The sequence below is a fragment of the Oncorhynchus nerka genome, linkage group LG4 (assembly GCF_034236695.1).
Source record: "Oncorhynchus nerka isolate Pitt River linkage group LG4, Oner_Uvic_2.0, whole genome shotgun sequence".
Taxonomy (NCBI): Eukaryota; Metazoa; Chordata; class Actinopteri; order Salmoniformes; family Salmonidae; genus Oncorhynchus; species Oncorhynchus nerka.
Genome location: NC_088399.1, coordinates 25,398,744 through 25,410,726, shown reverse-complemented (window position 1 = coordinate 25,410,726; position 11,983 = coordinate 25,398,744). Strand labels below are relative to the sequence as shown.

At 40.8% G+C, this 11,983-nt stretch overlaps 1 protein-coding gene across 6 annotated transcripts in view; it reads right to left on the bottom strand.

Moving 5' to 3' along the window:
* Positions 1–7,575: 7,575 nt before the first annotated feature.
* Positions 7,576–11,983, bottom strand: part of LOC115119070 (myocyte-specific enhancer factor 2C-like) — a 42,265-nt gene continuing 37,857 nt past the window's right edge. For all 6 annotated transcript variants that reach the window (XM_065017386.1, XM_065017385.1, XM_065017387.1 and 3 more), the window contains one exon: positions 7,576–11,892. In XM_065017386.1, the coding sequence (XP_064873458.1) occupies positions 11,559–11,892 (334 nt within the window). In that variant the 3' untranslated portion in view covers positions 7,576–11,558. The remainder of the gene's footprint in view (positions 11,893–11,983) is intronic.

The following is an 11,983-nucleotide window of genomic DNA, read 5'->3' as shown; positions in this document are numbered from 1 at the left end:
CCTACCTCAGGCAAGCAAAACCTTGAGATTTCCTTAGATGTCATGCACCAGCTGTTATTTACAAAAATACATAGTCCGCTGCCCATTGTCTTACCAGACGCCATTGTTCTATGTTGATAATGTCGTCGTTCAGCCACGAATCTGTGAAGCATAAGATATTAGAGTTTGTTCCGCGTAGGTCATCAATTTTATTTTCCAAAGATTGCACGTTTGCTAGCGGAATGGAAGGAAGTGGAGGTTTATTCGATCGCCTATGAATTCTCAGAAGGCAGCCCGCCCTCCGGCCCCTTTTTCTCCTTCTTCTCTTCAGGCAAATGATGGTGATCTGGGCATGTTCTTGAGAAAGCAGTACATCATTCACGTCGAGCTCGTCTGACTCGTTAAAGGAAAAAAAGGATTCTGCCAGTTTGTGGTGAGTAATCACTGTTCTGATGTCCAGAAGTTATTTTCGGCCATAAGAGATGGTAGCGGCAACATTTGTACAAAATAAGTACAAATAAATGGTTACAAACAATGCAAAGAAACTAACAAAAAAACACAATTGGTTAGTAATACGTAAAACATTGGCCTTCTTCCCCAGCACCATTTATGTACTGGATAGATGGATAGCCATCTATTTTCAAAACATTGGCCTTCTTCCCCAGCACCATTTATGTACTGGATAGATGGATAGCCATCTATTTTCAAAACATTGGCCTTCTTCCCCAGCACCATTTATGTACTGGATAGATGGATAGCCATCTATTTTCAAAACATTGGATCACCAACTTGAGCGGTGACGTCTCGGTTTGCATCACATTTTCACATGGACGTACCTGAAGGAAACAGGAAACCGCACACTGTTCTTGGTAGTATCACTGATATTTAATAAGCTTACTTATCGGCCTCACGGCCCCCGTCAGAGCTTTTGTGATTTTTTAAACATTAGCACCCTTATGTAGACCTGGCCCCTCCCACATCCGTTCCACACATCGAAGGGGGTTGGAGGCGAAGGAAAACCAAATAAGTGCTACCAAATATAACAATATGCATTTCATAAATATTACAAAAGTGTATAAATAAGACATATTAAACTCTGTAAAACCACAATTAGGACAAGGCAAGTTGTCATTAGTCATTGGGTACATCGTAATAAAGGTAAAAAAAAAAATTGTATGAAAAACATTAGAGTAATCTTAAATAGGCACATAATTCATGTTCAAATTCACAACATAACATACATAGGCATTTCATTATTAAGTCCTTTAGGAAATATTGTCTGGAGGGTGAAAATCCAAAAACATTCTCTTTTACTCAGAGTATTATTAATATCACCTCCCCTGTCTGATATCTTAACTTTCTCTATGCCACAAAATCTAAAGGTAGAAATATTATGCTTTAAGTCATTAAAGTGTACTGTGACTGGATAATCCCTGTCGTTTCTCCTGATTGAATTTTTATGTTCACTAATTCTCTGCTTGAGAGAGCGGGAGGTTTTACCAAAATAGCAGAGCCCACATGGACATTTAATAATGTAAATAACATGGGTGGTGGAACAAGTAATAATGTCATTTATTTAGAACCGTTTTCCTGTGTGTGGGTGGCAGAAATATTCACACTTCATCATATTGTTGCACTGTGCACATCCTCTGCATTTATAGCTACCATTTGGTAGAGGGCGTAAAAGAGTCTGGCTGATTTTCTTTTGTGGCTGGCAGTGTGGGATGAACCAATTTATCGCGGAAATTGCGACCTCTCCGAAACACAATAAGTGGTGGACTTTTAAATTCAGCTGGCAAAACTGGGTCCGATGATAAAATATGCCAGTGTTTCTTGACCACACCTCCCACTTTTCGCGAGTTCAAAGTATATGTAGTTGTGAACATTACGGAGTGTTCTTTAGCTTTAGTAGGTCTTTGTTGCTTTTCCCAAAGCCAAATTAAGAGCTTCATCCACACATTGTGGCGAATAGCCTCTTCTTAGAAACCTAATGCGCATCTCCGCTGCTTTCTCTAGATAATCCTCTGTGGACTGGCATATACGGCGCAGTCTGACATATACATGGACATATATACAATACTGAACAAAAATATAAATACAACATGTAAAGTGTTGGTCTCATGTTTCATGAGCCGAAATTCCAGATATTACGCACAAGAACCTTATTTATCTCAAATGTTGTGCACCCTGGTCCTGCCTCCGTAACAGTTTATAAATTCCTTTTAGAAAACATTTCAATTCAGCCTTTGTGGTCTGGAAAGTATAGGGACATCTGGTGGATGGAAAGTGCAATATTAAAATATATATTTGTGTAGTTGAAGGATCATTCTCTGTAGCCTTGGCGAAACAGAAAAGGGCTCACAACTCGCACAGCTGAGATGTCTGGACGGTGAGTGATTGTGACTTTGGCACCATGTCTTGTATTTGTGTAGTTGAAGGATCATTCTCTGTAGCCTTGGCGAGGCTGCAGCTAGTGGTTTCCTCATGATTGACTCAAGGGGCTTGTTTGGGGTTGTAGTAGGCAAGGATTCAACTACGCTCAAATGGAAAAGGACCTCTATTACAAGACATGGTGTCAGAGTAAAATAACTTCAAAAATTGATTTTCTGGAGTTCCTTCACCTCAGTTAGTGACACAAAACTGAAGGATGTGAAATCAACTACGCTCACCGTCCAGGCAAAGACATCCCTAACTGGTAGGAGCAGTGCTACTGCAAGAAGGAAAGCCCATCAGCTACGCTTCCAAATCTCTCACTGACTGTGAAATCAACTATGCTCAAATCGAAAAGGAGCTCTACGCCATTCTGTTCGCTCTGTTCACGTTCACTCACCATACTCTCCAGGAAGTTTTTAGAGGATACAAGGAGCTTTGTCATGGTCATTTCCTGTATTACTAAATGATGAGAGTTACAAACCACACACCAGTCAGAGTTATACTTAAACTTCATCTTCTAATAATATGAGCTTCACCATAGCCCTGTGACTCTCAGATCAATTCAGTGTCTATAAATTAATTATGAGTCACAACATAATGGCAACTGAGATCTTCTATAGCAGAGATCCACCCCTCTCAACTTACATGACAAACCACAGATCTCAGGAACTCTTCACAAAGGGCCTTTTACTTGAGAGAGGAGTATCCCATAGCCAGATAGCATTAGCTATAAATTATCGTTCAGTTTGGTCTCTAAGACGAGGTTCTACTTCTCGTTCTTGGTACTTCATAGTACCAAAACATTACCTCATCCAGTGGCATATATCAATTGTCAATTCTAGATACTCCCATCTCAAATACACCCCCTGGACAAGCTCACGGAGGGGAGTGAGCCTCTAGGTCATATACTAGGTCAAGATTCATGCTACATCAGAGGGGTAATACAATGGTTCCAGACACTGCCATACTCCTCCCCCCAATGGGAAAAGGAGGGAGTGACTGGAGTAAAGACATTGTGGAGCCCTTCACATGGTTTAACAGATACATTCACATATGAAGACAATCCTGACCTCTCCCCTCTCTGGGCCCCAAGTGACTTTTCCTTAGAGAAGAAAGGAAAATGCAACTGCCAACAGTATAGTCCAAAAGAAGACATTCTAATGACAAGTATAAAGTAAATAAAACATCTTATTTATCTATGTTACCTAACTAATTCTGATTCAGCTACGACAGTTTGCAGTGGCAATTGCACGTTACGATGCTTTACTTGCTGAATATTTTCCATCAGTATGTATATGGACGACAAGTCATTGTGGAATCCGACCACAAGCCCCTTGAGTCAAACATTAGGAAACCACTAGCCGCAGCCCCGCCAAGGCTACAGAGAATGACATTGCTTGGAAGCGTAGCCGATGGGCTTTCCTTCTTGCAGTAGCACTGCACCTAGTCGTTTCCTCATGACAAAGACATCCCTGTCGCAGACACACACTCCAGGAAGTTTCTTACCTATAAGGACAGCAGCCTCAGTGAAGGCATGGACATGCAAGTGTACACTGTGTACAGCATCTCTCCCTTTTTCACCGATCCAGAGGAGCAGCCACTCTGTTCGGATGTAAATGTTTCCATCAGTACGTATATGGAGGACAAGTCATTTATCACTCACCGGCCAGGCAAAGACATCTCAGCTGTGCGAGTTGTGAGTCCTTTTCTGTTTCGCCAAGGCAACAGAGAAATGATCCTTCAACTACACAAATCATTTTTTAAATATTTCACTTTCCATCCATCAGATGTCCCTATACCTTTATGAATTATGAAGAGTTTATGCGCGTTTTTTCAATACATAAATGCTTTTAAAAAATCACAAAATGTGACGTTAGCTACCAAATAAGTTGTTTTCATCAATTTTCCAAAAACAACTACAAAAACGCCATTCCTTACGCAATAGGCTGAACAAGTGTAACAAACATGCGTAAAAATGACAATAACAAGTGCTCTAATCACCTGTAAATGCACACCAAACAGGTGTGCATTTACCTTAGGGTGCTTTTTTAGTCTTTTGTTTTAAATTGTTATTCTTTTGTTGTTGCTTATCCTTTTATGTTTCTTGTGTAGTAAATATTTCAGGGTTTTATTCATAGTTTTTTTTCTGTGAAGTGCATTGTGTTGCATTCATGTCTGAAATGTGCTACATAAATATAGTCTGATATGATTTATTATTCTGTTCCAGAATAAATGGGCTTTAGAATGATGCAGGTCCTTCCTCCACTGGCAGCTTCCCCAATTCATTCCTTGGTAGAAACAATATTTTCATCCAGGCTTTGTGTCTTGGAAAGGGTAGTGACTATTAATATATTAATCTAACAATCATACAGAAGGGGTTTTGGAAAAGTAGGTACTTTAGTAAAAAAAAAAATCTAGTGGATGTATAGTGTCATTAGAATTAGTAGGAAATCTCTATTAAAGACAAAGGCTGGAGGAACATATTGTTTCTATAAAATAATGAATAAACGATGGAAGGGATTTGTTTTCACATGGTCTTATAGCTTGTTACTTCAGAGGAAAAATAGTTGATGTATAGAAAATAAATAAGATCAACTGTATTCATGGCATTGAGCTCTAGAATGACATTTGTTTGTCATCACACAGAGTCTGTGTAGCGCAGTCAGTCAATCAGTCAGTCAGTTTGACCCTTTTCTGATATCAATGACAACAGAATTTGGTTTTATTGCTCACAGTAGAAAATAAAATAATACATTCTGAATTAACATAATAAAAATAGCATAAAAAAAAACACAATAAGAGCCAAATATTGATTACACAATGATTGAAGACACAGTATGCATCCCAAATTAAACCATGGCCCAGATGGCCAAATTTCACAAATTGTCCCACTTTGGCGTGGCAAAGTCTAATGACAATTGTCATTAAGGTCCATGTCTGTGGGTTATGTTTTGGTAAGATAACCACTCATAGGAGGTAGCTAAATGTGGATCACTGGCATTGGTTAATTGGACCAACAGGATTGAGGATTTGCAATGTAATTTTGTATTATCAGGGAACAATCTTTGCAAAATAAGGCAATTGATGTTATTAACTTGAGGTATGAAATAACGTACAAAATAATTGGAATGTTAATGACATCTCCATGGGTCCACCTTGGGGGGTTAAGGGTCATACCTGTATGCATTTTGGGGTATATTGATGAGACAGAATGAGCAGTATTGGAATGTGCTTTATTATCACATCGTACCATAGAGGATAACTACACCAAACCTCCCACAGAACAAGGAGACCCATTGGAAAAGTTTCATAGAGTCATCATAGATTTAATGTCAAATCAATCACAACAGCCTATTTTCAAATTGGTGCCATTCATTTCAATGTGGAGGAACTGAATAGATTTTTCAGGACATAAATTAATAAATAGTTGGTGTAATAAGACTGAAATGGACTGAAAATGTATGTTAGTGTGAGGAAAGTGCTAAAAGATGTCCCAGTATATATATTTAGTAAAATATTACCAGAGTGTCTGCTAAATTACTAAAATGTAAATGTAATAATGGTAGAAATATGACAAAACGCCAAAAATATGGTCTGAAGTTAAGACGGGCTTATAACATGACCTAGCTAGAACAGGGAGCTGGATGGATGAAGTGGCGCCCCCTGCTGGCCCACATTGGGCACTCTGCCTTCTTCTTGGGTCAGGGAGCTGGCTGGATGAAGTGGCTACAGTGGATCGGAGCCCCTGTCCGGGGGTCGGCTCCGGCTCCCTGGGTGAATTTAATAGCACCACGGGCAGGGGCCAGGACCTCTCTCCGGTGGTCGGACACCCCTCCCTGGGTTTGTCCATCCCTCTCTGGCCGTCTTCCCCCTTTCTTCCTGGTGAAAAGAGCAGGGTGGATGTAGTGACGCCGCCTAGGGGGTCGAGGGTAGGTTGTTGGCAGGGTTCGCCCCCCCTCTCCCTGCGTTTTAAAATTATTTATTTTTTGAAACAAGTTATTTTTTTCATTTCACTTCACCAATATGTTTTTTACACCAAAACTATTTTGTGTATGTCCATGACATACCTGTCCATGACAGGCTAGGAACAGTGGGTTAACTGCCTTGCTCAGAGGCAGAACATATTTTTACATTGTCAGCTCGGGGACTTGATCTTGCAACCTTTCGGTTACTAGTCCAACACTCTACCCACTAGGCTACCTACCGCCCCATTAACATCCCCTGTAAATGCACACTGGACAGGTGTAATGAATGAGTGTTAAAATGGCCTGTAAATCCCCTGTAAATGCACACTGGACAGGTGTAATGAACAAGTGTTAAAATGGCCTGTAAATCCCCTGTAAATGCACACTGGACAGGTGTAATGAACAAGTGTTAAAATGGCCTGTAATCACCTGTAAATGCACACTGGACAGGTGTAATGAACAAGTGTTAAAATGGCCTGTAATCACCTGTAAATGCACACTGAACAGGTGTAATGAACGAGTGTTAAAATGGCCTGTAAATGCACACTGGACAGGTGTAATGAACAAGTGTTAAAATGGCCTGTAATCACCTGTAAATGCACACTGAACAGGTGTAATGAACGAGTGTTAAAATGGCCTGTAATCACCTGTAAATGCACACTGGACAGGTATAATGAACGAGTGTTAAAATGGCCTGTAATCACCTGTAAATGCACACTGGACAGGTGTAATGAACGAGTGTTAAAAGGGCCTGTAATCACCTGTAAATGCACACTGGACAGGTGTAATGAACGAGTGTTAAAAGGGCCTGTAATCACCTGTAAATGCACACTGAACAGGTGTAACAGGGGGAATATACACGGCTGTGACTATAACCGAAGATAATTCTCTTGGGAGGTAATACGGTCGGCATTTGGTTGTGAGGTATTTTAGGTCGGGTGAACAAAAGGACTTGAGTTCCTTTATGTTATCACAATCACACCATGTGTAGTTAATCATGAAACATACACCCCCGCCCTTCTTCTTCCCGGCTATATGTAATAACACAAAGTATGATCAGCACTCATACTCTGAGATGCTTTGTGGATACGGCCCAGGTACATCAGATGCAGTCTGAATGTGGTGCTGTGGAGTTTGTGAGATGCTGGAGGAACAGAAACAGGAGTCATGGGAGTCAAACAAACCACACAGAGGCTGGTTTAAAAGTAAAGAGCCTGTATATTGTTCTGCAAAATACAAATACCTTTTAATTTCATTGCCTGCGCGGGAAAATACATGTACATTTATGTTAGCTCCCTTCCTTCTGGTAAGAAACATTGTCTTCAAGTGGTGACAAAGGCCTGCTTCTGCTGCCTGGAGCCTTGTAGCGTCCAAACATTCACCTCAGAAAGACGTCCTGGTGTCTGACCCCTGATCTCTGAGTGCACTACCCACTGTCATGTGGTTAGTAGTGTTATAAAGTTCACATAAAGAACACAATTCAACATGGCACCCACATAAATAAATCATCCAGGGACCTTCACTCAGATACCATATTACATTATTGAGACAAAAAGTATTTATTCTGTTGATAAAACTGATACAAAACATGATATGATTGAAGTGGATATTGCATGGAGCAGACCTATATTGATGTAATCAAATTATACAACATTCTCAGAATCCCATTCAAACTATGATAATGGGTGTGGTAAATCTGAGGTACAGGTCAATTGCAGATTTTTACATTACAGACAATTTTGATGATGAAGAAAAATAAAATAGAATGAAAACAATACTGTAGCTCTGATGAGCTAGGTGAGTAGGATAGCCTCAGGCTGTTGGTTAGTCTATAACCTATTGTGGGGCTCTGCCCTCTTGTAGTCTACTGATATCATCAATCAGTATTGTATTGTATTGCAACCTGGCAACATAGAACAAAGGTGACTTTCAAAGTCAGAAGTTGTGCTTCTAGGTGGGTTTCTTATGTCTTCTCAGTAATAATATCTGACATCATATAAAACTGTCTGTAGGGAGGAGAGGCAGCCGTCCAGCTTCTGCTCTGTCTATACACGCTGACTCTACAGTCTTAGATCTCCCAGACCCAGATTAGGCCTATTCCTGAACTAACACACACTTCCAATGGAGATTCTACATTGAGAATGCTTTTTAATCAAGGAGTGACTTCATCTGGGTTTTGAAGCAACCCTTCCTTAAGAATGTGCTATTAGGCTAACATCAGTGGCAGGTTGAGAAGATTTAACTAAACATTTTCCTAAACGTTTGAGATTGATAGAAAATATGTGCACCTGCACATAGCTACATAATAACCCACAATATGAAGACAAAAACAAGGTTTTATCTATATTTTAACAATGTTCACATTATTTTAAGTACATTTTCAAGAACTATAGCCATCCTTAATTTCACAGACGTGGGTTAATTATTGGGTTAATTATTTGATAGAACTAGGTAGAAATATACACTACCGGTCCAAAGCTTTGGAACACCTACTCATTCAAGGGTTTTTCTGAATTTTTACTATTTTCTACAATGTAGAATAATAGTGAAGACATCAAAACTATGAAATAGCATATATGGAATCATATAGTAACCAAAAAAGTGCTAAACAAATTAAAATATATTTTAGATTTTATATTCTTCAAAGTAGCCACCCTTTGCCTTGATGACAGCTTTTCACACTCTTGGCATTCTCTCAACCAGTTTCACCTGGAATGCTTTTCCAACAGTCTTGAAGGAGTTCCCACATATGCTGAGCACTTGTTACCTGCTTTTCCTTCACTCTGAGGTCCGACTAATCCCAAACCATCTCAATTTGGTTGAGGTTGGGGGATTGTGGAGGCCAGATCATCTGATACAGCACTCCATCACTCTCCTTCTTGGTAAAATAGCCCTTACACAGCCTGGAGGTGTGTTGGGTCATTGTCCTGTTGAAAAACAAATAATAGTCCCACTAAGCAAATCAGATGGGATGGCGTATCGCTGCAGAATGCTGTGGTAGCCATGCTGGTTAAGTGTGCCTTGAATTCTAAATAAATCACAGACAGTGTCACCAGCAAAGCACCCCCACAGCATAACACCTCCTCCATGCTTTACGGTGGGAAATACACATGCGGAGATCGTCTGTTCACCCACATTGCGTCTCACAAAGACACAGCAGTTGGAACCAAACATCTTCAATTTGAACTCCAAACCAAAGGACAAATTTCTTGTGTTTTTTGGCCCAAGCAAGTCTCTTCTTATTTTTGGTGTCCTTTAGTAGCGTTTTCTATGCAGCAATTCGACCATGAAGGTCTGATTCACACAGTCTCCTCTGAACAGTTGGTGTTGAGATGTGTCTGTTACTTGACCTCTGTGAAGCATTTATATGGGCTGCAGAGTCTGGTAACTCTAATGAACTTATCCTCTGCAGCAAAGGTAACTCTGGGTCTTTCCTGTGGCAGTCCTTATGAGAGTCTGTTTCATCATAGCGCTTGATGGTTTTTGCGACTGCACTTGAAGAAACATTCAAAGTTATTGAAATGTTCCTTATTGACTGACCTTCATGTCTTAAAGTAATGATGGACTGCCATTTCTCTTTGCTTATTTGAGCTGTTCTTGCCATAATATGGACTTGGTTGTTTACCAAATAGGGCTGTCTTGTGTATACCCCCCTACCTTGTCACAACACAAATGATTGGCTCAAACACATTAAGAAGGAAATTCCACAAATTAACTTTTACCAAGGCACATCTGTTAATTGAAATGCATTCCAGGTGACTACCTCATGAAGCTGGTTGAGAGAATGCCAAGAGTGTGCAAAGCTGTCATCAAGGCAAAGGGTGGCTACTTTGAAGAATCTCAAATATAAAATCGATTTTGATTTGTTTAACACTTTTTTGGTTACTACATGATTCCATATGTGTTATTTCATAGTTTCGATTTTTCTAAATATTTTCAAAATACTATAAAGAGAAACCACTTGTTTGTGCAGCAAAGCTTTGACTTCCCATTTTATAATAATATGGCTTTGGGAGTTCTGTTTTAACTCACACCACCTCCTCCCTGTGGCTTTGTCTATCTGGCTGGTAAAACAGTCTCTCTTTCTCTCCATCTGAATGAGTAGCACTGTAGTGTATATGACTCAGATAGTATTTGTTAGCATATGGCTCTTAAAAAGTATTCTGACTGAGTTGAACTACAATTCCTAGGCGCCTTCATTTCAAGTGAGACATTCTAGTTGTCCAGGGTTCCAGCTGTATAATTAGAATATTAGAATGACTTCTTGATCGATCAATCACTATTATTCTATAGTTCCAGCTTTGTGCAACCTGTTGCATAATGGCTTTCACCCTCTCCTTCTTCCCTCTCCCCCTATCGTTGTCCTTTTTCTCTGTCTCCTTCTATCGCTCTCTTCCTTTCTCCATCAGTCTTTCCCTCCCTTCTCTGTCTATCTCTCTTTCATTTTCTCTCTCTGTCTGCCAAATCCTCCCTTGTTCTTCATCTATATATACACATAAATATGTTGAACCGGCAACATGAATGGGTTGTAGTGAACACTCACTCTGTCTGCTAGTCAGCCAGCTGCAGATTGGGACATCAGAGCCTAGGTAGCGAGCGAGCGAGCGAGCATGCACACGCACGCACACACACCCCCTGATGTGTCCACTCACAGTGCCTGTCCTTGTGTCTCCTAGTATATTAGTGACTCACCAGTATCTTACCCATACAGAGTACCAGACTTCTTCAACCTTTGTTAGTTAGTTTACATAGTGTACATATTAATTTACTGATTCCCTCTCTCTCCCACAAATACACAACACAGGCAACAGACCTCCCACACCATATCCACCCTCACTCCTGCATAATATCACTGGTTGTCTCAAATCACTCCCTATTTCCCCATAGTGCACTACGTGGGCAATAGGGTTCCATTTCAGACCCAGTCTGTCACTGTTATATTCCCTCCACACTCCTGTATATAATGTCCCTGTTATAGTGGAACACTCTCACTCTGCACAAGAAGAATATAGGGCAAATCTGAAATCGCACCCTATTCCCTATAAAGTGCACTACTTTTGGCAAGAGCACTATGTAGGGAAAAGGGTGCCATTTTGGACACAAGCTTAATAATAGTCATAATAACACTAAACGTAACTCTACACAAGCCCCTCCCCCTCTGTGAATAAGAGGCATGCCTTATCATGTAGCCCAGCATTTTGATAGGCGCATTCGTTTGAGGGACGGGCTGTGGCGCTCCTGATTGGACATCGGGTGTAGCAGGAAGTTGTCATTTCCGCGGTGATCCTCGCGATCACTGCCATCGTATGAGCTGCCACAGCTGGATAGGCTGTCGCCAGGAGACTGCCCTGCCTCCGCCGGGCCCTGATTTGTTGGGTAGCCATGGGACACACCCCCCATCCCTCCGTTGACAAATCCGATGCCTCGATCTCTGGGCGGGGAGGTGGGCTCTGACTTGATGTAGAGGTTCTGATGGACATTCTGGAGGTTAAGGTTGGAGTTCTGACAAATGTTTCTGACAGAGGAGAGGAGAGGATAGATAGTGATTACAAAAGAGGAGAAGGAAACAGACAGACAGACACGCACGCACACACACACACACACAC